This window comes from Equus asinus, chromosome 1, assembly GCF_041296235.1.
Source record: "Equus asinus isolate D_3611 breed Donkey chromosome 1, EquAss-T2T_v2, whole genome shotgun sequence".
Classification (NCBI taxonomy): domain Eukaryota; kingdom Metazoa; phylum Chordata; class Mammalia; order Perissodactyla; family Equidae; genus Equus; species Equus asinus.
Genome location: NC_091790.1, coordinates 29,414,450 through 29,441,864, shown reverse-complemented (window position 1 = coordinate 29,441,864; position 27,415 = coordinate 29,414,450). Strand labels below are relative to the sequence as shown.

The window sequence follows — 27,415 nt, the reverse complement described above, 5'->3', positions numbered from 1 at the left end:
TTTCAAGGATTTTTTCCCTCTTTGTTGCAAAATGGTAAAAAATGAGTCTATATTAGTGTTTTTAAGCTGCTCTTTTTAGGGTAATTTAAAATGTGTTTTACATGCAGTCCTCAAGGATAAGATTGTGATTCACCCTTTCCACCACCCACTTCCTTGTTCTAAAAGGATGTAAAAGTCTATGTGAGTCTTTGAAGACTGGAAACTTAAAATTCATTCATAAGAGTTTAAGTTCTTAAAATTTATTTTTTTGTTCTTTTTAAGCTATGTGTAAACAGATGAATGTCTTTGAGCATGCAGAGGGGAGGTGTCTGGACTTTTTGCTTGCTTAGGCAATGGTATGGTTTAAACAGTAATGACAGCCTCTGCTTTCTTAGTTATTATTAATTTGGGGTGGAATCTTCTAAGGAGTTGGATGCTCCAGGGGTAACAGAGGAAGGGGTGGGAGCAGTTGTGTCTAGCAGAGTGAGTGCCGGAGAGTGTTTATATTTATGCTTCACGAGAGCAGCTTATCGACATTTGCTATATAAAATAAACGTTTCAGATTTTGAAAAAAATGTTGATATGTCTTCTGTCGACTGCATGTCCATCCCCAAGAGATTGCAGGGTTAGGAGTTCCTTGGTGCTGAGTGACAGGATGGAGCCTAGGGACAAGTGCGGGTTGAGGAAGGACAGGCCGTGCGCTAGGTACACAGCAGGACTGGGAGCTGTTCGTTCAGTTGGTGTAGATAGGTGTCCACTGGGTTGGAAGTGGATCCCTGCACCTCTTGTTGCCCCTTCACTCCATCCAGCCCCAAGCAGGGCTCTGCTTCCTTCTCACCGTTGCGGTTCTGGTCACTGTCCTGCTGTCGTCCACTTTGGCCGTGCTGTCGCTTGTCCTCCATAGCACAGCGATTACTTAGGAAGTTTTGGTCCCTTCCCCACCAGACGAATACTTCAGGAATGTAACCTGGTGAAACAAGGCGGAGTTTACGTTTTGCTGATGGGGCTATTGTGTGGATTAAACAGTAATTTATGTTAAAACATTTTGAAAAATAAAAAAACAATAGTTAGACTAGTGTAGCATTACTGAAGTAAAAATAAAATAGAAATTTTGGCTTAAATGCATTCAGAGACCCAGTTGTAAGCACCTCAGTGACACCTTTAACATAAAAATTTGTGTCTATGTAATCTGAACAGAACTTTTTAAAATAGATTTAATTCTAGCCATTGCTCTCTTACCATGGGTTTTTAAAAAACATTTTAAAGGAGAACTTCACTTTAGAAAATTTGAAAAGTACAGAAAATGATACAGACAAAAATGAAAGTTTGTCCCATTATTCTGCCACTCAGAGATAATCACTATAACATTTTGGTGTATTTCTAGCTGTTTGTTTTTCTTCTTCATATGTGTTTTCTATGCCTACAAGTGTAAAAAAAAAAACAAGAAAAAGGAAAAATATATGATTTTTTACCCTTAAATATTTTTCAAAAACGAGACTTTAAACATCTGTGATATGGGGCCAGCCCGGTGGTGCAGCAGTTAAGTTCACATGTTCTGCCCTGGTGGTCCAGGGTTCGCTGGTTCAGATCCCAGGTGCAGACCTACCCACCACTTGTCAAACCGTGCTGTGGCAGGTGTCCCATATATAAAGTAGAGGAAGATGGGCATGGATGTTAGCTCAGGGCCAGCCTTCCTCAGCAAAAAGAGGAGGATTGACTGCAGATGTTAGCTCAGGGCTAATCTTCCTCAAAAAAAAAAAAAGAAAAAGAAAAGAACCCAGCTGTGATAGTGCTCTGCTATGTAGGTGCAGCATAGTTTACTTAATCACCATTGTTGTTTTGAGTAATATTGTGATAAATATATTTGTATGTAAGTTGTAGTCTGTATGTCTGATTACTTCTTGAGTATAAAACATAAAAGTAAATTAATGAGTCATAAGTTTTTAGATTCTAGAAAGTTGGTATCAGTTTACTTTCACAATAGCAACATTGTGGTTCCTTTTGTGTCTTAACAACTGGTGTAAGTGTCATGTCGCACCCACAGTCCTTGCTGATTAGAATGTGTCCCAGCGTTTTCTTAACGGGAAGGGCTTTACAGGCCATCTCATTTCTGCCTCCTTCCCTCCTTTCTCCCCTTCCCTTCTGGGCCTGCAGACTGTGGTCTTACTCATCTTGCTGTTGTGTTTTGTTTTGTTTTCCTTGACTTCCATCTAATTTCATCAGATTAATCTAGGTTGGTTTGTTTTGGTGATTATTAGAATTTTTTGATGGTAAAAGCCACAAATCACAGTAGATAAACTATGACAAGTTATTATAAAGGCCACCATGCTCTGTGGCATGTAAGGATATTTGAATATTGTGTCCTTGGTTAAAAATGATCAGCTTCAAGAGGTTTTTCCCTGCATCTAGTATCTTACAGTGTAAAATAGAAAAATGCATCTTTTTCTGTGGAATTTATTTTCTATATAAATTTATTTGTAGGAGAATGTAATTTAGCAAATCAGATTTTACTTAGATATTTTCTCTGTGTATTCATGTTGTAATATTAAATACTCTAATTTTCAATAATTTGTTCTTACTCAATTGGGACTACTAAGATTTTATGTAAAATGAACTGATAAAGATTCTGGAAAATACTTTAGGTTTTTCAGAGGCAAGGTTCCCTTTTTCTGAGTGTTTTGAGGATTTAGTTGGGAAATGTGTGAAATCTGATGAAGACTCTGGCCGGGCCGTGTGGGATGATAGAACGGGTGCCTCTTTCTCTTGCAGCTGGTGAGGGAGTGTAAAGAGGTGCTAAAGGGCGGCCTTTTAATGAAGCAGTATTACCAGTTCATGCTGCACGAGGTTCTCCACGACCTGGAGAAGACGGACTGCAACATTGACGCCTTCGAGGAGGACCTGCACAAAATGTTGATGGTAGGGCAGTCGAGAGAAGAGAGTGTGTGTGTGTGTGTGTGTGTGTGTGTGTTGGGAGGGGTGTGATCTTTAGTCTGATTGTTTTCACCTAGTATTAGGTTAAATTGTTTCTCCTAAATCCACATTTTAAAAAATCCTCACTGGTTTATAAGTTAGAATTCTTGACAGAGCTTACCCTAGTTCCTTGTTTAATTGTAGGATCTTACAGCAGAACAGTCCAGAAATAGAATCATGGTCTGGTCCTATTTTATTGAGCCATCTGTCATCCGCCATTTTTCCAATACTTGGGATGCGCTAGGGACCTTGCACGGCTCTGGGAATACAGTACTGAGCACCAAGAAACTCAGTCTGGTGAGAACTGGGCATAGTCCATGTTCCACCCCGAGAGGTAAATGCCAGGGCAGAACTGTGCTGAGATGCAGCGAAGGCTTAGAGCTGGGACACCTGCACTAGCCCGGGGACGTCCAGGAGCTGTTTCAGCTCTGAGGAAGCCGAGTCTTAAAGATGAGTCGAGTTAGTTGAGGAATTTGGCACATCCGAGGAATTATAAATAATGATTTGGTAGGAGCAGACTTATTTTTTATTTCTTCCCAAAAAGAGCTCTCCCAGATGCATGGCTCTCTTCTCAGATGCATGGTTACCTGTGCTGTCTAACCTCTACTTCTGCTCACATTGTTCCTTCCACCTTTAAATATCCCCTCTCCTCCTCCTCTGCCCATTTAAGACTTACTTTCAAGTTTTATTTTTTTCTAGAAAGCTTTGTCTGACAGTTTTAACCATTAGTGTGCGTTTGTCTGTACCTTCTCTGAACTCTTACATCAGTTATAATTAGAACCATACTGTTTAATACTTAATGATATACCACCTCTCTGTTCTCAGGTTTCCCCAGTTAGACTGAAAGCTGCATAAGCCAGGGGCTGTGCCTTGAAGCTCCTCTGTCTTCCCTCCTGGCTGGTAGTGTCGCTGTATAGTCAATGCGTGTTAGATTCTTTACAGTATGCGCACAGATGGTGACATAATGTGGCAGGTTGATGGAATAACACAAAATGACAGCGCTTGTCGGTGTATGGTTTCTGGAATGATAGTTCAGCACCTCCAGATACCCCCAGCTTTCTAGGCTGGCAGGAAAGAGAAGGGCAGAGGGGAAAAGTATCCATGCCAGCTAAGTCCAGAAAAGCGACAGCTCTCCTGGAAGCCCCACTGAACAGGTTTCCCCTACATCCTACTCACCAGACCTGTTGCACGGCCTCTAAACTGTACTGGAGGCTGGGCATTCGAATAGTCAGCTTTTCAGCCTCTGTGGTAGACGGAGAGAAAGAAGAATGGGACTGGAGCGCGACTTACTGTATCTGGCATATTACGAGAGGTAATTCTGAGTTTGAGATTATTTCCTAATTGTTCAGAAGACTACATAAAAGACCACAATGTGTAAAATGTGGCTACGGTCTGAAATACTCTATATTTCTTTTTTAAGAAATGTCTTTATCATTGAAAAGTTATGATAAAAGGCAACAAGCAAATTAATTTTTCTCTTTTTCTATGGATTATTAAACCAGAAGTTTAAAAAGACAAAATGTGCTTTGCTTTTCAAACTGTCTTTGATGGCCTTACAAAGTCACATGCAGCACCTTTTACTGTGTGATCCCGAAAGCAGGAAGGATGAGAAGGAGGCGGTTAACACGTGCCTTCCAGGTCATCTAGTTGCGGCGTCGTCGGTGCCCCTGTGAGGCATCTGAAGCCTAGGTTAAGTGAATTACCAAAATTCACAGCTAGTTAGAACTAGAAATGCTTAGCATTTTGTTTTGACTTTGCTACCAGTTAGCTTTGTGAGGCATGATCTTCCTTAGTTTTATCTCCGTAATTTCACAGATGAAGAACTAGAAGTTATCAATGGTTTTAAAATTGTGCCCCAAAAGGTTCTAGATGGATAAGTGCAGGGGCATGTTTTGAGAACTGGGGGAGCCCAAAGAGAATCAGTGTTTTTGTTAGGAAGGACGGAGAGGATGGCCTTTGGGCAGGCAATCAAATTATGTTTACTGCAACAGTCTTCCCTTGAAACTCGCGAAAAACAGCAAAAAGAATAAAGAGTAAAGAAAAAAGTTATTTGGTAAAAGAGGAAAAAAGGACTATTATAATTATTTACCTTAAAATTTAGACTAAATGAGGGGATTGTAAGCTGTAACTATATTCCACTTTAGATACAGAGGGCCCACCCAGTGAAATGAGATCTGTGATATCTAGGGGTATGAAGAGGCGGGAGAGGAGCAGGGTGTGTCCCTGTAGAGGACTGTTGGAGGTGGAGCATCTACCAGACTCGAGGAGCACGGGTACCGACACCTGTCGTCTGCAGCTTCTGCTGTTAGCTGAGGAAGACTGCCGAAGGAGAGCTAGGTTAGAAGGGTCAGGGGAAGCAGTGATTAGCAAGTTATGCTGCAGAAAGTCTGTGACTTAGGGGTCCTTACTCTGTGCCACATAATCCTTTCAACTTGAAAAATGAGGAACTTCTGCCTGCAGTTCCAAGGGAATAAATGGGTGAGCATTTGTTTGAGGCAGCAAATGTGTATTGAAGCTGTGACCTGTCTTAGCTCATTTCCCTGGCCCTGGCCTTAGAAATAACCAAAACAATAAACATCTACTATATGATGTAGGAACATGTGACAGTAGATTTAAGGAAACCAGATCAAGGGAATGAAAATGATGAACAAAATGTGATCGTTATAGGAGACACCAGGGAGAGCTCAGACATGCACAGTTAGTGTTCCTGTAGAAGAATAAAGAGCAAACGGGCAGAAAAGATTCAATTTTCCACTCAACAGATAGTATTAGATGTCTGCTGTGTGCCAGGCACGCATCGTGCCAGGTGCTGAGGATTCAGTGATGAGCATAAACTCACTCTCAGAGTTTGAGTGACTAGGAAAATGCTTATTAAAGAATCATGCAAACATAACATCACAGCAAGGAGAGAGACCACTCTTTTATGGACTCTTACCGGTAGGAGCTGAGTTCACGCGCCAGTTAGGAAACCTTCTCTCAGGAAGGGACACCTGGAGTTTACCTGAAGGTAAGGTTGATATGTGTATTATGATCCAGTTTATGTAGGAAATTGAAAACTTAGACAAAATAATACTATGTATTGTAAATTATATAACATTATCTTACAAAGCATGTAAACTAGAAGGAGACATACTAAATTCATAATTGTTGCCTCTGAGGAAGGAAGAAAGAGATAGAAGTGAAGAAAGAAACAAATGAGAAGTTAACTTTGTGATGTATTATTTCCTATTGAAAAAATTTCCAAGGCAAATATGACAAAATACTAACATTTATTCATTCTGGGTGATATTTGTTAGAATATGTTTAAGCCTTTTTACTTCTTAATTAAAAGAGGAAAATTGACAGAGACACTTCTGACAGAGAAGGCAGCAGATGCAAAGTCTTGGTGGGAAGCAATTTTGGGACGAAGGGTCCTTAGCAAGCGTTATGGAGGGATTGTTGTGGCTGCTGTTTGAAGAACAGACTGGAGGGATCCAGAGTAGATGTGAGTGCACCACTTAGGGACTATTCCAGTAGCGCGTCTGCTAGTCCTTGGGTTAGAGTGGTATAACACATTTAGGAAAAGTGTAAGGATTCAGAAGAAACTTAGAAAGTGAAATTGGCTGGCCTCAGAGGTGGATTGAATGTGGAGGAGGGATTGAGAGTGACTGCTGAGTGTCTGGCTTGTGGAGAAGATGAATAGTGAAGATAATGGGTCCAGTAAGAGAATTTTAAAGTGAAGATACCCAACACCATTTGAAAGCCTTTGGGGTTGATTTTGTTAAGGAGAAGAGATGAAAAAAAGTATATATATGTGTGTGAAAGAAGAGGGGAAATGGATCCTGTGAGGAGATGGTTCTCAAAGCACAAGTGTCGGGGTGAGGGGAAGCACAGCTCATCTGCTGTTAAGAAAGGAAGGACAGTCTGGAACAGTATGTAGCTTTGCATTTTTGGTATCAGGAAGATGAGAGATTTCATTTCTAATGACTTCTCTTTATTTTGTGAAGAGAGGTGAGAGCATCTGCTGAGAATGGGTGAGAGTGGGTATTGGTGGTTTGATCACAATGGAGAAGTTTCAAACTCATGGTTGTAGAGAGAAGGAAAATGAGTAGAGATATACATATTTCAGAGAAAATGTTGTACGCCATGTGGTTGGTGATTATGATTGTGTAGAACAGCGACTCCTCCCTGTCACGTGACTCTCGTGACCCTCAGCTTCTTGAGTAGGGGCATGGGGAATGGAGTAGTTTGGCTTGTCTGGCTTTGGGGTTTTGACAGGCAGATGAGATAAAAAGGCAGTGGGGGTGGCTGCAGGGTGTAGAACATGGCAGGGGAGTGGCTTACTGACAGGAGTGCTGTCGGAAGGATAAACGCACGGACTAAACTGAGTAAGGAGGAAAGTGAACAAAGCAGGGTGTAGTGAATTGGGGAGAGAAGAGGAACCAGTGGACTGGAGCTCCAGATAAGATTAAGAGAACAGTTGTACTGGTGGTAGTTGAACAAATAAACCCGAAGGAGGAGAGAAGGTTTTAACATCAGTGTATTTGAATTGGTGATTTGGGGCTTGGAGCAGTTATGGTGATGACAAGATCCAAGATGAAACCTTGTCAGAGTGGAAAAAGGTGGTTGGAATGGAGGCAGTGAGGGAAGGAAACTGAAATGATGGTAGGGGCGTCATCCACATGATGTGAAGTCACACAGCCTGGTGGCCGAGCCCGGGATGGAGAGAAGACTAAGTCAGATGCCGGAGTGTATCAAGTGACGATGGGTATTTAGAAATCAGGAGATGACTATGTGAAGATGGGGGTCGATGGTATATCTGATCACAGATCTTAAAAGGGCAGGGTAATTTTTTTTTTTAAATAAGCCTGTATAAGAGTAGTGGTTTGAGTAGCACTGGGAGCACGAGGATGCTGATGCCTTGCAGCCCTTGAGGTGGTAAGCCAGTTGCCCCTTGAGAGGGCTGTAAGGGGACAGTGCAATCCTCAGGAGACAGCCAGGGTCCAGGGAAGCCAAGGAGATGAAGGAGCGCTCCAAGAAGCGAAAGGGAGGGCCTGGGCCTGGTAGTTAAGAGACTTGTTTCATTTGGATAAGGTGGTGGCAGACCCATAATTGTAGGTTCCACATGCACAGCTGTATTCATGCTGGACCCAGACTGCAGACTCATACTGCACAGCCTGCATGGAGGAGGACCCAGCAGCATCCAAAGATACAGCATGAGACAGTTTTCTTGAAAGAAAGAAAAGGCCTGAAATTTGCCCACTGAAGGTTATTACTGGATGTCAGAAAATGTTCATTCCAGTGAACCCTAAGGTGTAGCCTGGTGAGATAACTGGAACCTGAGATGAGAAAGAATCTGTAAACATTTGAGCAGAGAAAACAAGTCACCTTCAGGGTGTGGGGAGAGTGGTGACAGTTGTGAGATTAGGCTGGCGTCACATTTCTTCACACTAAGATAACAGACAGCATTAGAAGGTGGTGGAGTAATATCTTAAAAGTTCTGAAGGAGAGAATGTGTGACTCAGATATTTTATACCCAGCCAGGTTATCCTTTCTGTGAAGGAATCCGTAGGCAGTAATGTTTTGTAACATAGCAACTGTGAACCTGTGTTGAGAAAAACTGCTTGATAGTAAAACCATACTAAGCAGCAGATAAAAGAATTTAGAAATACAAGAGCATTTAGAAATGTATTGGGACTTGTGGTGGGCATAAACCCCACTGCAGAATAATTGATTATTTTGGTTATAGATCATAATTTATATGTCATAAATCTTGAAAAAATTATATCATAAAAATCTGGGTGTCAGGAAGGGATGGTAGGGAAAAGTGTGCTCATTTCCTCCTCTCAACATGTAAGATACCATCTAAAGTTAAAATATGTCAACAAGTATGGGCTGACCTGGTGGTGCAGTGGTTAAGTTTGCACGTTCCACTTCAGCAGCCTGGGGTTTGCTGGTTTGGATCCTGGGTGCGGACATGGCACTGCTTGTCAAGCCATGCTGTGGCAGGCATCCCACATATAATGTAGAGGAAGATGGGCATGGATGTTAGCTCAGAGCCAGCCTTCCTCAGCAAAAAGAGGAGGATTGGTGGTAGATGTTAGCTCAGGGCTAATCTTCCTCAAAAAAAAAAGTCAACAAGTAAACATCCCAGCCTCTTAACCGAAAATATTGTTCACTATATATTAATTATGAAAATTTCTAGGTGGTATTATTTTGATTTTTTTTTACTTTATTGTACTCTTCTGTATGTTGAGAACATTTTGGTTAATAGGAATTTGAAGGGGATTATGAATAATGTGTTAAATTGCCAGGAGTTGAGTTAGACAGTTTAAGGAGAATCCTCATTGAGACCTCAGTTAACCATGGTGGAGAATGTCACTTCTCTCGGTGCTGGTGCCTCAGTGGGCCCCTCCACCTGCCCTTCTGCTTTGTAGCTTTCATGTTAACAGAGGAGAAAGTTGTGAGTTGCTGAATTCTGTCCTCCAATATCTCCCTGTACGTTTTTGTCTTTAAGGTATATTTTGATTACATGAGAAGCTGGATCCAAATGCTACAGCAATTACCTCAAGCATCTCATAGTTTAAAAAATCTGTTGGAAGAAGAGTGGAATTTCACCAAAGAAATAACGCATTACATCCGTGGAGGAGAAGCCCAGGCCGGAAAGCTCTTCTGGTAGGAGTCCTCATGCTCCCGAGTCCGCCTGCCTTCCTTTCTCACTCTCACTCTCACTCCCACTCTGCCCACCAGTGCTTGTCTGCACTTTTAGTTATGTGAAAATGACAGTCGTTCTTGAAAATGACAGTCATTCATATCTGTTGTGTGCCCCTCTCCCAGGTTTTGTCATCCTTAGAGGGACATTCTCAGTGAGGGGTGATTTGCCCCCTGGGGACATTGGCAGTGTCTCTAAACAGTTCTGATTGTAGCAACTGGAAGCTCCCACTGGCATCTAGGAGTAGAGGCCGGGACGCTGCCAAACATCCCCCCGCGTGCAGGACAGCCTGCCCCAAACAAAAAAGGATCCACCCACAATGTCAATTTGGAAGTTGAAAAATCCTGCCTTAGAGCAAACCCTCTTGATTATATATAAAAAGAGGCAGAATCCAAGGCCTCTGAAGAGTAGAGTAGACCTCTAGACCCATGTGTGTGAGTCTCGGCGAGGACATTCGCAACCTGAGAAGTGTGTGTCTGCACTGACGCTGTTTTGGGAATCACAGAATACTAATACCAATCACAGAATCTCTTTGTAAACTGGGTATAAATATGGTGAAAGAGTTGAAAGGAAAACCAAGAGTTGGGGAGCGTGGTCTGTTTGTTCCAGCAAGTGAGTGTCCCTTCTCCTGCGGGGTGCGTTTCAGCGCTCTCTGCCGGGCCACGTCCTGCCACCTGATGAGGATCTTTCCTCTCCTGGCTCTAGCTCCTGCTGCTGTCCTGTGGTGCCGCCTTCTCTCGCTTGCCTCATCAGCCATTTTGTTCCTTTGGTCTCCTTTTTATGAGGTCTTTTATACCCAGCTCCTACTTCCTTCCCCTCCCTTTGTGTGCGTTCTTTAGGACTTCCCCTTTCAGAGTTCTCTCCTGACTCCGGAGACTCACTGTTCTCAGCTCCACCCATAGTGGTGGCTCCCATGCTCAGTTTCTCAGAATCTTGTGTTCGCTTTTCTGCCCTGGCCACCAGTTCTTTCTGGGTCTTCCCTGTCTGTTTTGAGTGAACGGTGAACTTGCTCTGGTCTCAGAACTCTTCAGGCCTTCAGGCCGTGCTTCCCAATCCGATTATCTTGCTTTCCTATTCAGAGTGGTCCCCACAGTCAGCCTTTTGAAAAAAATGCATTCACTCCCATTTTCAACATCTCTTCCTCTCTTAATTTTCCATAATTCTGCTTTGCCTATAATTTCTTCTGTTAGCATTTTTGTTTCCAGGCTGTCAAGCTTTATTGAAGAAATTTTTTTAAAAGATTACTGTTTAGTTCCACTGCCAATTCACATTGTGTAATTTCACTGTATGCTTATTTCCTCCTGTCAGTCTTTCTGTTTTTACTGTTGCCTGTCCTTCAGATTCCGCACAGTGCAGACCCTGGCCTCCCCGTGCATGTTCCGTGTTCCCAGACGCTCCCAGAGCTGCCTCATTGCCCCTGCTGTGGGACTGCCCATGTGCACTGTTCCTGCTCTGGATGCCTCTGTTGTGTTAGTGCAACCTTCTACTTCATATGCTGGTTTTCCCAAGTTTAGTTAGTCTTGGAATTAGCCCTTCCATCTCTCTCACTCTCACTCTCTACCTCTAATCTGCTCCTCATCCTTTAGGATATATCCAAAATTTGACCTCTGCTCACGCTCTGGTCTCCAATCCTCCCAGGCTGTTATTTCTACTTGTGTTACTGCAGTGGCTCTCTAAGTAGTCTCTGTTTCTGCCCTTCATCCCTTATAGCTTATTCTCAACGCCATAGCCAGAGTGATCTTGTTAAAATGTGCGTCAGACCATTTTCTCCTCTGTTGCAAATACGCCAGTGGCTCCCCTTCTTACTCAGTAAAAGAGAGCACCTAAACAATGACCCGTAAGCCCTGACACAGTCTGACTTTTCCCTAAATCTTTGTCCTCATCTCCTGCTAGGCTCTCCTGTGCTTACTCTGCAGCCACAATGGCTTCCTTAGTGTTTTTCACAGGCTGGGCCCACTCCTACCTCAGGCCCTTTGCACTTGCTGATCCCTCTTCTTGGACTGCTCTTCCCCCAGTTGTTTTCGTAACTCATTTCCCCACTTCCTGTATGTCTTTGTCTAAATGTTACTTTCTCCATATTTAAAATTGAAATTCCTACCAGCAAGTCGTCCTTAACTTTCTTTCCTATTGTATTTCTCTCCATAGCACTTATCAACATCTGAAATACTATGTATTTTCCTTTTTTATTTTTATTGTTTTTACTCTTTATTCACTGGAGAGATTTTATCTCTTTTGTTCACTGCTGCTTGGGACATAACAGATACTCAGTATTTGTTGAATAAATCCATCCTGGCTATCCTTGTGTAGTACTGTTCCTAAAAGCGTGTTTCTAATCAGGTCGCTTTCCCACTCAGTTATTTTTAAAGCCCGCCCTCTTTGCCTGCCAAACAGAGATCAGACAAGTTAGCTGACATCCAGGCCTTCCATTGTGTGGCCCCGTTGGTTTTCCTGGTCTGATTCCACCACCCACTACTCCATTCAGATTGGACAGTTTTCTTTTCACAAACATGCATCTTGCTTAACACATTGTCGTGCCCTTTGATCATATTTGTTGTTCTTCTTGGACTTCCCTTGCCGTCCTCCCTTCTCTTGCTGACAGAGCCCCTGTTCCCGCTGGTGTTCTGCTTGTTAGGAGGCCGCATTGCCCATGAAGCCGCAGCTTCCGCTGGGTGCAGGCCTCCTCGTCAGACGGCTCCCCCAGCACCACCTCCTGCCACATCCGCTCTTGGTTGTGTACTGACCTCGCTTTCTCTAGACCCTATGCTCCTTTCCTGGAACATCATCGAGGTCAATGAGCTGCTGTTGAATTTTTACTGCGCTCATTTAGATTTGTTTTGTACACTTTGGTTTACAATTTAACCCGAGTATTTAGATTGTATACTCAACAAGAAGCATCAGCTATATAGAGTGTCTGATGATTATTGACTATGAAAGGCTAATTGTTATGGAAATTTTTAAAAACAGTTGTATTTAAGGAATTTACTTTGTTTTCTTATGCTGTCATTTAATTTCTTAAGCTTTTAAAAAGCATCTGGTCAATAGATATATATTTGAGGCCATTTTATACCATTTTAAACATTTGTTTAAGATGAAAATAACATTTGTGAAATAATTACATAACTACTATGAATGTGATTTAAGATTTTAAGGTTTATGGTGAAAACTCTGGTAATAGAACAAAGCTAGATACATGCCATTATCGAGATTTCTCCTTTTTCATATTCATCATGATTTTATATTAAAAGAAAACGAAATTCTCAACTGTCATTGATTTTTCAAACTATTGAGACGATAGCTGAACCTTTCAGTTTCTCATTCAAGAGTTAGAGTGAGTGAGGACAGTTTTTCTTCTCTGGTTTACTTTTGTTGTTTTTGTTCCCTTAGTGACATTGCAGGAATGCTGCTGAAATCTACGGGAAGTTTTTTGGAGTTTGGCTTACAGGAGAGCTGTGCTGAATTCTGGACCAGTGCTGATGATAGTAGTGCTTCAGATGAAATCAGGTGGACGCTGCGTTTACTCGTCTCTCCCATTTCTTATTTCGTGTAGTTCTACTCTTGTTAATGAGCCTGAAATGAGCTTTGTTCAAACCAAATTATGTTGGACTTTAAGAATTTGGGTAGTAGAACTAAAGGGATTTACTTATTACTGTAATGTCTTTTCATATGGTTATGGTTTTAAGTGAAATTTTCTCTGAAAGTGAAGTTAGAATTTATTTAGCCCCATAAAAACAGTGTCTTTAGAGAAGAAGAGAGGAATAGATAGTTTAAGTTGACTAAAAATGAGTGGAGTAGAATTCATCCACATGTTCTGGAATGTCTTTAAATAATTGTTTCTGTTCTTTAAAACCCATTAATACATTGAGTTGGCATTTGGTACTTGTTTACTGTTTTTATGCTTAGCTTATCCCTTCTGTTGAACTTTGAGCTTAAGTACGTGAAACCATGACTTGCTCATCTATTGCATTTCCCCCAGTTCTGTGCAGGTAGTGTTTAGGTTGAACCATGTTCAGTTGCTGTTTTTATGGGATATCTTATCACTTGTACAGCCATTTTGTGATCAATTATCAGCAGTATCATGTGAGTCTTAGGAAATGCTCAGGTGGAACTAACTTCTCTGGAGCTGAAATGTCTTCTCTCACCATCCAAAATTTGATGGAAAACACATTTTGGGTTTCAGAACACCTGGAATGTCTTTAGGCCAGGGTTAAAGAAAGAAGTCACCACATAGATTCTCACCTGGAAAATACTGAATAGCTGAGAAGTGGGGTGAATCAGTTTGCAGAAGTTCTTGCAGTTGTGAGAGCTAACATGGTAGATTAAAAATGAGCATGAGAGTTCAAGAACTAAGATACTGAACTAGAGAATGGCTGTTACGATGCTCTAATTGTTTCCTAGGGATGGCTCTAAAAAGTGGGTTCCTGCACAGTGGCGTGCTTAGGCTGGCTTGTCCTGGCCCACGAGAGCCCGTGTGCGATTGTGCCCTTCTCTTCCCTAGTCATCACTCAGTGGTGTGGTGCTGGTAGATTGAAAGCAGCTATGATGGCAGAATTTACGCCATGAAAATCGACAAACACCGCATAGGACAATACTTTAGAGGGAGACAGTTGTTAAACATTCACTAGCCCATCACGTATATATTCCTTTTTAGTTAGATTGTGAGCTGGGAATTAAGAACTTATTTCAGATTCCAAGAAATTGTCATAATGAGATCTTTAGAGAAGTGAGCTTTCTGTTATTTGAAGGTTATTAAATATGCCTTAACAAATACAAGTACTTTTTAGAAAACTATGGGGAGCGTGCTTCTGAATATTTCCAGTACGTTCTCAATAATTGCTTGCTCCTGTTTATAAAATCTTTATTACAGTAGTGTCCCCTCTTATCTGGTATGTTCCCAGACCCTCAGTGGATGCCTGAAACTGAGGATAGTACTGAACCCTATATATACTATGTTTTCTCCTATATGTACGTATTTGAGGTGTGACAGAAAAACTAGCACGAATTTCTTTTTCCTTCTTCACAGTTTCATGGAGATTGATTCTTAACCCAAACCGTAGCAACCTCAGCATACGATTGTTTTCCTTTCTTAAGTTGAGAACTCTCACCTTTCCACTTAAAGGAAGCACTTTACAGCTGGTGTCTCTTTGGCGTATCCGAGTTGCCAGCATCTCTAATCTTGCTCTTTGGGGCCATTATTAAGTAAAATAAGGGTCACTTGAACACAAGCCCTGTGATACAAGCCCTGTGACACTGCAGCAGTCGATCTGATAACCAAGTCGGCTACTAAGTGACGAACAGGCCGGTGGCATCTACTGCGTGGATCTGCTGGACAAAGGGACGATTCACGTCCTGGGAGGATGGAGTGAGAGTTCATCACGCAATGATGAAATCTCAGAGCAGCACGCAATGTAAAACTTGTGAATTGTTTATTTCTGGAATTTTCCATCCAATATCTTCAGATTGTGGTTGACCGTGGGTAACTGAAACCGCAGATAAGGGGGAACCGCTGCAACGTGATTTGGAATTTGCTTCCTCTTTATTGTTACATGTTTCTTGATGTGCCCTGAGGCGCTCTGACCAGATTTCCGTCCCCCTGCAGGAGGTCTGTCATCGAGATCAGTCGCGCTCTGAAGGAGCTCTTCCATGAGGCCAGGGAGAGAGCCTCCAAAGCGCTCGGATTTGCTAAAATGCTGAGGAAGGTGCGTAACAGTCCTGGTTTGTGGTGATCATCTTATTTTTCTTTTAGCTTATTTTTTAAAAAGCTAACCCTAAAGAAGTTTCTTTGTAACTGTGATCCTAGGACCTCGAAATAGCTGCAGAGTTCATACTTTCAGCCCCAGTTAGAGACCTTCTGGAGGTTCTGAAATCAAAACAGTATGTTAAGGTGCGTATTTAAGATGGTATAATTGAAATATTTTGCCTTTCTTACTTTACTCTAAAACAAGCAGACTTTTTCTTAGAGGTCCAGAAAGGAAATATTTTAGGCTTTGCAGGCCATATATTGACCCCACTTACAAGACTGATCTCAAAAACAACAGTTTTTCATATTCATTAACTTGTTTTAAGAAGGCAGATAAAGTAATTAAATACTTACTCATGCTATTTAATTTATTAAATTAGGTACACATATATATATTTAAAATAAGATATATAAAGTAATATGTCAATTTTAAATAATTGTTTGGCTTTTCACCCTCACATTTCCTGAAGCAGTTCGAACTTTCTACGTTGGTCTTTGACGTCAGCGTCCTGCTTGTACTAGAGCCACTTTTTGAGTCACCATGTTTGCTCCCATTTAAGTTGTTTGAGATTTAGCACTTTTAGGCTCGGTGTCTGGTGTTGTTACTGGGCAGTTTATCCCGCCCATGTTTATGTGTGACTTGCTCAACATATCCCATATGCATTCCTTGTTAAAATGATCTTTAAAGGCTTTTTGTGATGTCCCTGCTAAGCGTAATTAGTGAGTCTGTATTCTCGGTTTTTTGCCTTTTCGCTGAGTCAAGTGACTCTTGCGCAGACATCCTGCCTGCACAATTCCGTGAGCTTCTCCATCGTGCTGAAGATCCGAGCATCAGGGCCCACTGCAGTGTGTTGCCGTAGGGGAGCAGCTTCCTAACAACCACACTGCAGACTAGCACTGAGCTTGTTTCAGGCTGGCATTCTCCCCTGAAGAGCGTTTTCTTGTCGTTCAGAATAAAGAAGTTAGAGGATGTCCTACAGGTGGAGAAATTTTACAAGGCCTCTCCACCCTCCCTCCTCCGGTCTCACTGAACTCAACTTCTTGTTCTTGCGGTTCCCCTCATTGCTCTGGCTAATGCCTTTCCCACATCTTCTTCCTCAAACCTGCTTGTCTTTTTCTAGTTTGTTTTTTTTAAAATAATGTTTCTGTGATGTATCACGTTCCTTAATTCAAGACTTTGGATTGTTTCTTTTCCAGGTACAAATTCCTGGCTTAGAAAACTTGCAAGTGTTTGTTCCAGACAGTCTTGCCGAGGAGAAGAGTATTATTTTGCAGTTACTCAATGCAGCTGCAGGAAAGGATTGCTCAAAAGATTCAGATGATGTGCTAATTGACGCCTATCTGCTTTTAACCAAGCATAGTGATCGCACTCGGGATTCGGGTGACAGCTGGGCCACCTGGGAGGCACAGCCTGTCAAAATTGTGCCTCAAGTGGAGACTGTTGACACTCTGAGAAGCATGCAGGTATGTCTCACCCCCAGTTCCCACACCTACTGCTCCCCACCCCCTACCTTCAAGCAGTATTACTTACTTAAAACACTTGTAGGAAGAATGAACTGTTAGCAGCTCATGAATGATTGGCTTAACTGCCATAGTAGTCTCAAGTATACACTTCCCAAAAATATGCCTTGATGTTTTAATAGATAATTTTGTAGGATTACTTGTACTAAATTTATTCCATCAAATTCTGTAAGTATGTTAAATTATACTGGAATATTGGGAATATTTTATTTATATCTTTTCTTAGTTCAGTCATGTAGTTAGGTCTGTATACCCATGGTCTAAAAGGAATTATCTTACTCATTTAATTTGGAGTTCCAGAAACCCCAGTTCTCCAGGCCCCTGGTTTACTGGCTACTAGTTTTCATTTTTGTAGTACCTGCCTACCTGACAGGGGTCCCATGACAGTTTATTATCTCATTAGTTAAAGCTGTAAGAAGCCTCCTCATGTTCTCTGTGTTCAGCTCAGGGAAAGTGATGGTGGGCGCTCCCGTGCACCCCTAACTCAGTCCCACTGGTGCTGAACACACTGGTCGGCTGTCCCCTCAGCTCCACAGAGCTGCTCTGTCTCCAGTGCTCTCTGGCTCAGTGAGTGCTGCTCTCTCCACCCGGTTGTTTAACCCAGACTGTGACAGTTAATATAAATTCAGTCTCCCACCTTCCAGGTAATCACTAGCCCTCGCAGGCCTGAAGCATTTTCAGCAGATGACCCTTCCCTTGCGTCCCCGAGCCCTCCCGTAGTCAGACCTCATCATGCCTTTCCCTCTTTTAGTTTGCCTGCTTCGACCTTCATTTTCTCTCCCTCCAGTTCTGTATCTCTTTGTTCTGGTTCTGTCATTCTGATACAATGATTATTATAATGCATACATTTGATCACATCACAGTTCTATGCAAAATACTGCAATGACTATCACTTAAAGAATAAAAAGAATAAAGTCTTGATTTCTTACTGTTTCATAAAGGGCCATTCCTCTCATCCCACTCTTATTCCTGCGTTTGCCATCCTCACATGCTGCTCCAATACACACGCACATGCACTGTACAAGGAGTGTTGAATTACTTGCAGGTTTAGGGTATTTTGAAGACGACATGCCCGCATGATCCCATGGGCTTCTTCACCATTGTGCTGCAGATCCTGAACGTCAGTGCCTTTTGCAGTGTGTTGCTCTGTGGGAGCAGCTTTGCTTGAAAACTACTTTCTGCTCAGATGGTTGCTGGCCAGGTAGCCCTGAGATTGGCATTGTTTTTGGACTGCGGTTGAACTAGAACGGGAAAACAACAAGTAGGTCTGTTTTTAAGCCCGTTGCTTGATTTTCCTCCCAGGTGGATAATGTTTTACTAGTTGTCATGCAGTCTGCCCATCTCATAATTCAGAGAAAAGCGTTCCAGCAGTCCATTGAAGGACTCATGACTCTACGCCAGGAGCAGACGTCCAGTCAGCCGGTCATCGCCAAAGCTTTGCAGCAGCTAAAGGTATTTCACGGTCAAGTTTACATTAGCGAATTTATTTACGTTTGGCTGTAATACTGTGGAAGAGTCAGTATGTTATAATTTAATAGCGGTGAAGGGACTCGAGCTCTTGAAATTGTTTTCCCTGCTCTCCCTCTTCCCACGTCTCAACTAAAGATTTCCTGCCTCTTTCCTGGAACTGTCGAACATGAGAATTGGAAAGGATAGAAATGTGAACAGTTACGTGACTTCTTAACGGTCACATGGCTGGTTAGTAGCAAAATTGATGTTGGAATGTAGGCGTCTTCATTCCTAATCCGAGTTCCTTTCTGCTGTAGCACTTACCAGTATTCGCTAGAGGCGCTCCAAGTCAGTGATGTGTGAGCTGAAAGGAGATGTATGCTTTTGTTTAACAGGCAATTCAGCCAAATTAAACAGAATAGAGAAAGCCAGTTGCAGACAGGCACAAAGGCCTTCAAAGTTCGTGACAGCCAGAGCCTTGCCTTCTCTTCCACTGTTTCCTGTTTGCACCACTCTCTGTCTTGTCCTCCATTTCTCAGAGGTGTGGTCTCATCCACAGTTTTCCACAGGCCATCAGTTATGTCTTCTCAGTCACATTAAGGCTTGACTTCTTAGAGAAGCACTTCTTGAAATTACTAGTAGTTTGATAAGCATTCTTTTTCTACTGTCCATCTGATTTGTCTTATTTAGCTGTAAACATTCTCTCTTGTAGATTGTCGTCCCACTTTACTACCAGCGTGGGGGCTTTTGTCTTTTCTTTTAGTTTGAGTCAATGAACTCTGGAGAGTGCAAAATTCTGTAAGATGTCAATTCTTCTTGAGTTTAGGGGATTTATCGCCTTTAGGATCTGAACGGTCACACTGAGTACAGAGGGATACATCAGCTCCTCCTGGTAGCATCTGGGGATTGCCACCATGGAGGCGTTTCGGCTTGGGAGGAGTTCAAAAGATGCACATTGGGAAGAGACTAACAAAAGGAACATTAGGGTGTTGGTGTCCGTGGATCAGGGTTAAGCGAATGCTCACTGAATATCAAGTAGTGTGATTTGGCTGGATCTTGGTGTATACAGTGGGAAGTGGTGGGAGATAATCAGGTGGGCAAAAATCAGGCTGTTGAGAGATTTTGCATTTTATTTTTAAGCCCCAGAGGGTTGTTGAGGATTTAGGAAGAATGTTTTAGAACAATATGTAGAGGGATTGCCTGATGGCGACCATGTATGTATATATGTGGTTTAAGGATGGGCGGAAAGGGAGCCCAGTTTAGAGCTGTTGTAGGGTTGCTTAGGGGGACAGCAAAGCTTGACTGGGGCAGGGTTTCTCAGCCTCTGTGCTGTGGGCATTTTGGGTCAATAACTCTTTGTTTTGGGGAGCTGACTGTGTAGGGTGGTTAGCAGCATCCCTGGCCTCTACCTGATAGATGCCAGTAGATTTCATGCCCCCCTCCCCAAGTTGTGACAACTCAGAATATCTTCCCACATCGCCGTTGTCGCCTAGGGGCATAAAGTCAGCCCTAGTTGAGAAGCCCTGAACTGGGAAGTGACAGGGGCGTAAGAAGGACTGTATGACTTGATGACACCGTGGAGGCCACTTAGGAACACATTGTCACTGCACTCTGGGATTGAAGCCATGCTTGCACTTGAGTGACCCCCAGGGGGAAAACACACTGGTTTTGATAAGCAGAATATCGGAGCTGAAGGGTCTATCCAAAGACTACATTGTGATTAGGCATTATCATTTTAAATGGATTTTCCTCTTGTGTTTCCTAAGATGTTAAAGAGTACCTAATGAAAATAGTATAATTTCCTCTACTTTTCATCATTCCTTTTGAATAACCCAAAGATATATGTCCAAAATATATTGCAGTGGTTAATGTCTGTGTGATGAAAGAAGTCTTCCTCTAAAATACAGTAATTATTGTGTGATTTGCTTCGTTTTGGATTAATTATGGTTTGGGACTCTTTAGAATGATGCATTAGAGCTTTGCAACAGAATAAGTGATGCCATTGACCGAGTGGACCACATGTTCACTTCAGAGTTTGATGCTGAAGTTGATGAATCTGAATCTGTCACGTTGCAACAGTACTACCGAGAAGCGATGATTCAGGGGTACAATTTTGGGTTTGAGGTAGGTACAAAATAAGAGAAAAAACACAGTGCAGCGTAGCAATTGCTTTGTAACTTACTTACAAAAAGTATTAGGAATCTTGTACAGCAAATCTGATTGTTGATTGTAATCACAGCCTAGTCAAGAATGTCGTCTTACACCGCTGCTGAATATCGGAAATGTTGGTTTCCTTTTAAACTGTCAGATGGTTGCTCTGTTTTTATTTTGTGCTAGCAGCTGTCTACTTACATTTAAAAACCATCCTTAAGAGATGTTTAATATCATAAAAGCACATTCTTAATTTAAACTTATGAATAAAACATTTGTGAAACTGCATTTTAAGACATTATGTTCTCTAATTCTTCCTACTCTTTGCAAAATATGTAAATTTTGATTGGATTTTGCTTTTTGTTTTCAGAAAAATGACATTTTAAAACATTTAGTGGCATTGTAGTGTTTAGGTGTTTGTATAATCTTTGTTTTCTTCTTCATTTTGATACACTTGAAATCTTCTTACAGTATCATAAAGAAGTTGTTCGTTTAATGTCTGGAGAGTTTAGACAGAAGATAGGAGACAAATATATAAGCTTTGCCCGGAAATGGATGAATTATGTCCTGACTAAATGTGAGAGTGGCAGAGGTACCAGACCCAGGTAAAGAGCAAGTAGGATGTTTCCTTCATGAGTCATGTGGGATTGGTTGCATTTTATTCTTATCTTCTATATGGGATTTCTGAGCAGATGACACAAAAAAGAGCATTTTGAGCTTTTTGTGAGTTTTTTTTTGTGAGGAAGATTGACCCTGAGCTAACATCTGTTGCCAATCTTCTTTTTGCTTGAGAAAGATTCGCCCTGAGCTAACACCTGTGCCAGTCTTTCTCTCTCTTTTGTACATGGGATGCTGCCACAGCATGACTTGATGAGTGGTGTGTAGGTCCACGCCCAGGATCTGAACCCCAGGCCACTGAAGTGGAGCATGCAAACTTAACCATTACACCACTGGGCTGGCCCTTCTGGGTTTTTTTATTTGTTTTTGAGGCATATTAGCCCTGAGCTAACATCTGTTGCCAATCCTGCTCTTTTTGCTGAGGAAGACTGGCCCTGAGCTCACATCTGTGCCCATCTTCCTCTATTTTGTACAAGGGGTGCCTGCCACAGCATGGCTTGACAAGCGGTGCATAGGTCTGCACCCAGGATCTGAACCGGCAAACCCCGGGCCGCTGAAGCGGAATATGCACACTTAACTGCTGTGCTATCAGGCCAGATCTTGTGTTTTTTTTTTTAATGATCCTGTTTACAAAGAAAACCCCATAACTCTTAGAAAACTTTTTAAAAAATTTGTTCCAAAATGAGTTATCTTTAAGGGAGTTTACATTCTCCCTGGACGGATCTTCCTGATTGCAAATCTTCTTTCTTCCCTCATGAAATTTAAGCCTGTTACTTAGTGTAAATGGAAAACAAATTGGTAACCAGTTCTTTTATTAAGAAGCCGTTTGTTGTTCTTTCCCAAAACACACTATAAACTTACTCAGCCCCAGGCATTTATATAAAGACAAAAAATGTGTTTTGTCTTAGGTAGTAATTTTCTAATCAGATTACTTTTCAGTATTGTATAGATTAAAACTGCTGCAGCGTTTTCTGGGTTGTTTTGTGATTATTGAACTTTTCCATGTAACAGGTGGGCGACTCAAGGTTTTGACTTTCTGCAAGCCATCGAACCTGCGTTTATTTCAGCTCTACCAGAAGATGACTTCTTGGTATGGAATCTTCCAAAGTTTTTTCATTGAAAAGCAAGTTGATGACTATCTGTTCCTGACTGTGTATTTTTTATATTTAATAGTGGGTCTTAAATATTTTATGCACAGTCGCAATGATGGTGCCGAGAAGTAAAAGCACTCTCAGTGGCACAGCCAGACCTTTGCTGCTCTTTTCTTTGGTGACAGTGTTGGTCAGCTGGCTTAGTCAGTGTATAGTTGTGCAGCCTGGCGTTTCTATAGTATTTGTCAGTTTCGTATTTTATAAAGTACTGACTTAGTTGCTGCTTTTTAGCAGTTTAACGAAGAACAAGTCTTAGCTGTTTTACTTTACTGTGTGTCATTTGAGAGCGTAATGCCAAATGTTAAATATTATCACTGTTATTCCAGTAAATTCCATCAGATCAAAAATGCTGTTCAGAAGGCGAGTGCATTCATTTTGGCCTCCAGATAGTAGAGATGATTACAGGAGAAGTTCCTTGCTCGTGCACATCATTGCATTATGGGGAGTTGAATGCTAATTTGCTTTTACTTATAAAAATGGAAATGCGTACTATGTTATTTTAAATTATGTACAGCGTGTGTTTAATTTATGTTTATGCCAGTTTCCTTTTAAACTAACTTTGAAAATATTTACTAATGATAGAATGTTTTTTAAAATACACTAAAAGCTTAATTTGTGCTACTTACATAACTGAGAGAGTATACCTTCTTTCTCTTCTCCTTTGGTTTCTAGGGTTTACAGGCCTTGATGAATGAATGCATTGGCCACGTGATAGGAAAGCCGCACAGTCCTGTTACAGGTTTGTACCTTGGTAAGACAGCAGTTACAGCGTTTCTCCCAGAGCGTGCAGGTTTGGGTGACCACATTGTCTTGTGTTTGTAGTCATTTAACATGGTACAGAGGTTCTTTCAGAACATTCAGGACCATGACACAGAAGGTTATAGAACGAGGTGTGTAGGGGCTAGCCAGTGATGTAGCATTTAAGTTCGTGTGCTCCACTTCAGCGGCCCAGGGTTTGCCAGTTCGGATCCTAGGCATGGACCTATGCTCATCAAGCCATGCTGTGGCAGGTGTCCCATGTATAAAGGAGAGGAAGATGAGCATGGGTGTTAGTTCAGGCCAGTCTTCCTCAGCAAAAAGACAATTGGTGGCGGATATTAGCTCAGGGCTAATCTTCCTCAAGAAAAAAAAAAGAATGAGTTGTATATATAGAGAACTCCACAGTAATCTTTCTAAATCCAATAGGAAGATTAAAAAGCCAACACGGGGTATTCGGTGCTTGCCAGCAGTGTTAAACTACAATTTTGTTTTTGCACACCAAAACCATTCTGTTCTCATTCTCTTCTCCCCCTTAAAATCTTTTCTTCTGGGGAGGGAAGACTTGGAGAGATAGTTGGCTGTTAAGGAGCAAGGGCCTTTCCTGCTGCAGGTGGGTGAGTGTAATTGTTATGTCCCTCCTTTGTCACCTAGTGAAGGAGAATAAGTTCGTTTTCTTCGCCACAGCTTTCCTAGGTCCCCATTTCCCCACTGATGTAGTCAATTCCTATTTGGTTTTGCTAAAAAAAAAACAACTTGTTGGGGCTGGCCCGGTGGTGCAGCAGTTAAGTGCACACGTTCCGCTTTGGCGGCCCGGGGTTAGAGGTTTGGATCCTGGGTGCAGACATGGCACCGCTTGGCAAAAGCCATGCTATGGTAGACGTCCCATGTATAAAATAGAGGAAGATGGGCAAAGATGTTAGCTCAGGGCCAGTCTTCCTCAGCAAAAAGGGGAGGATTGGCAGCAGACGTTAGCTCAGGGCTAATCTTCCTCAAAAAAAAAACCCAAAAAGTTGTTATGTTACAATAAACTTTAATTACAGTTTTCAGTTACAGTTATTATTGTGTTACTGTATACATTGAAATAAAATATGTATCAGAAAAAAGTCTTACTCCATTCTTGAGATAGTAAATTAAAGCAGAATTATATTTGTATGTAACAAACATCGAGACATGGAAACTTAGAAATTTTAAACAATTTAAATTAATGAAAGTGAGAGCACCTGAGCTGTCATTTTTGTTGTTGTTTACTTTCTTCTCTGCCTCTGCTCTACCCCCGGAACTAATGATAGCAACCGGGTGTAGAACCTCCCGCATTTTCTCTATCCTCATATAATTATACCAACACATTCTACTGCGCCTTTCTTTATGCTCATGTAACCACATAAGCATATAAAGAGTTGTTGGTTTTCCTGTCACTTATGGTATAAAGATTAGGTCACGTTGGATATTCATCTCTGGCTTTTCTTGTCTGACAATTGTGGAAATTCCTCCATGTCAGCAGGTATAGATCCAATTCATTCCCCTCAGTGGCTGCCTTGTGTCCATATGATCGCACTGCAGTTCTTTCTACTCGTTCCTTGTGGACGTTTGTTTGTTTTGCCATGAAAAACATCTCTATGATAAATGTTCACCACTAGCGAGATTTGAGCATCTATTTTATGTTTATTGGCTATTTGGAGTTTTTTTTCAGTATCACAGTTTTGCAACAGTTAGATATGCATACTCTTAAAAGAAATATCTTCTTTCATGCATGAAGAATGTTAAACGTGTGTGTGTGTGTGTGTGTTAACAGAATGTCTTTATTTTATTCCTTCATAGGAAAATTTTGTAGTTTGACTCAGTAGTTCCCAGTATGTTAGCTGTATTAAAGACATCACCATTCTCACTGAATCTTTTTTTTTCTCATCTTTGCCACTATTGGATTTCTTCCATTTGTTATTGTAATAGTTGAGATAATCAACCAGGGACACAAGTTGCCTGAATTTCTTCTTAACAATTGCTTGATTTTTGTTTTGCAAGTTTTCCCTTTAGTCTCTCCATTTCTGATACTTCTGTCTTTCCTGTGTAATATTATTAAAAGCAAACAAAAACCATGAAGAAGGAAGTACTTCCGTTTAGGATAAAACATATGTAGACTATATAACATGTCCATGAATACTTGTGTTTAGTTTTTGGGAAAGTAGAATTGTCAGCATTTTTGTAGTCACTAGGTGAGATTGCTTTTAAAAATTTTGTTTTAAATTTTATCCATATTTACCTTCTATCAGAATATTTAAAAGAAGAAAACATGTTCTGAAAGAAAAGAATAACCAATTTAAACTGTACCCCATCCTCCTAGTTTGGTTTAAGGGAGTTAAATAAAACTCCAGGTGCTCAGGAAAATGACAGTGACCCCCCCAACTCAGGACCTGTTGGAATGTCACCATTGACCAGAATCTTTTTAAAAGTGTAGATAACATAAAGAACTCCTTTTTGTTAAAGAGAGATGCCTCATTAGCCACATTTTCATCTATTTCTAAAATCAATTATGTCATTTATTTTACATGTATTATGTATATTTCACTCTAGGATTTAAAAACTGTTTTTGATGGAGAAAAGTTTGTGTGTGTGTAATATAACTAAAAAGTGACATTTTCCCACAACATTTGTATATGTAATATGATTTTCTTATACAAATAGGTTTATTTTGGTCACCAGAAAAATTAAGTCACATCTGTTTCCATTTAATCCTCTGGTTTGGCAATTTTCCAATGAGCCCTTTAACACGTTGCATTTGTCGCGGTTTTCGCTGGCAGCGATTCATCGGAACAGCCCCCGTCCTGTGAAGGTTCCGCGATGCCACAGCGACCCTCCTAACCCGCATCTCATTATCCCAACCCCGGAGGGATTCAGGTATTTGGTCTAGTGATTGGCTTTACGGATTCTTCTTTGATGCGCATGCTAATGCTCTGAAAGCTACTGGATGCTTGCTCTGATAACTAAACATTTTTTCTGTGTTCTTGTTCCTATGATTTTAAAAGCTCTTACTTGCGTTATCTTGAAGACATATCACAGTGCCTTAGTTGCAAAAGAAAAAGACACGCAAATTTAAGAGAGACTTATACCTTTCAAGATAACTTAGTTTCTCAGCTTATTTATAACCTCCAGCTACTAAATTCTTTCCAGCTTTGGAATCATTCTTTCTTTTTCTTTCTTTGAAAAATGACCTCAGGAAAACAAATTTGAGTATGCATAGATAGCATAGTAAACATTTGAAAAAACAATACTAAATATCAGCTTAAAAGTGGTGAAGAAACTGGAGTGATCTTTCCAGGCTGGACTTTTATGCGTGTGTGTAACTACACAGCAACTTAAATACTAAAGTGAGCTTAGAAACTCGAGTACATTTGAAATACTTACCTTGAATGTGGTGGCATTTCTGCATCTTGAGGTAGTGAGCATCTTCTCTCCCCTGTGTAATCACTTTTTAAAAGTTAATTTTATTTGATAGTATTCTCTAGGAAAGGATCACGATGATTTTTAATAATAATTAGTTTCAAATTAGTTTTTTTCCTTTTTACACCTAGACCTGAATCAAGTTGCATTTTATATTTTTAAATATTTTTCACTTCCTCGTTTTTATTTCTAACTGAAAACCATTTGAGCACCCATCCCCTTTGCTCGTCTGTGTTCCTGAAGCTTCTCTTCTCGCCTTAGCACTCGGAGTGTGCCCTCAGACGCGCGGAGCCACGGCAGCCCTGCTGCTGCTGCTGTCGCTGCTGCCGCCGCCACCGCCGGCCGCCCCGGCCCCGCAGGCAGCGACTCTGCGCCGCCCAAACCCATCAGCAGTGCCCATGAGACCAGGTAGTCGCTCTCACCAGCATCGCGTCTCCTCGCCCCCTTGCAGTGACCTCAGCTTCGGGTGTGTCCCAGGACACAGCGGGACTTCTCTCCCGTGGTGTGTGTGATACACAGGGGCCTTCCGTGGGGTGTCGTGGCCCCAAGGCTCTGGCACCAACCAGCATGAGTAGACAGTCTGCCTGATTTTAACATTTCTTTGGAGCTGATATTTACCAAAATGACTGGAGTCTCTGCTGGTAGTAACTCTTAAGAGAGAGTTTTGGAGGAAAGAACCTGGTCCACACCAGAAGGAGACATGAGAATTTTGGCAAACAGTGCTTTTCCCGAGGAGTCTTGAGGTAGTTCAAAGAAAACGTCTCGTTGATACCATTAGGTGGCAGTTGGTTCTGTAGGAGGATCACTCTCCTAACCGAGTTTCCTAATTTAACAGTTGTGAATTAGAAGTTGTTTACAATAGTGGAAAAGCAAGTTAATGGGGTTTGTATCTTCTCTGGAGAATAAATCATTGCTAGAAGAGCTGTCAGACATTTGGCAAGCCCAGAAAAACGG

The 27,415-nt window shown here is 41.5% G+C and overlaps 1 protein-coding gene across 9 annotated transcripts in view; it reads left to right on the top strand.

The window, feature by feature from the left end:
- The window catches only part of MAP3K4 (mitogen-activated protein kinase kinase kinase 4), a 138,449-nt gene that overhangs the window by 93,819 nt on the left and 17,215 nt on the right, over positions 1-27,415 (top strand). For 3 of the 9 annotated variants that reach the window (XM_070481346.1, XM_014858364.3, XM_070480993.1), the window contains exons 5-17: positions 2,749-2,895; positions 9,446-9,603; positions 13,025-13,141; positions 15,237-15,336; positions 15,438-15,521; positions 16,575-16,841; positions 18,201-18,350; positions 20,310-20,471; positions 20,970-21,103; positions 22,128-22,206; positions 22,940-23,018; positions 25,822-25,918; positions 26,723-26,869. In XM_070481346.1, coding sequence (XP_070337447.1) covers positions 2,749-2,895; positions 9,446-9,603; positions 13,025-13,141; positions 15,237-15,336; positions 15,438-15,521; positions 16,575-16,841; positions 18,201-18,350; positions 20,310-20,471; positions 20,970-21,103; positions 22,128-22,206; positions 22,940-23,018; positions 25,822-25,918; positions 26,723-26,869 — 1,721 coding nt within the window. The remainder of the gene's footprint in view (positions 1-2,748; positions 2,896-9,445; positions 9,604-13,024; positions 13,142-15,236; positions 15,337-15,437; positions 15,522-16,574; positions 16,842-18,200; positions 18,351-20,309; positions 20,472-20,969; positions 21,104-22,127; positions 22,207-22,939; positions 23,019-25,821; positions 25,919-26,722; positions 26,870-27,415) is intronic. The other 6 variants (XM_014858365.3, XM_070481020.1, XM_044761024.2 and 3 more) reach the window with 3 other exon arrangements.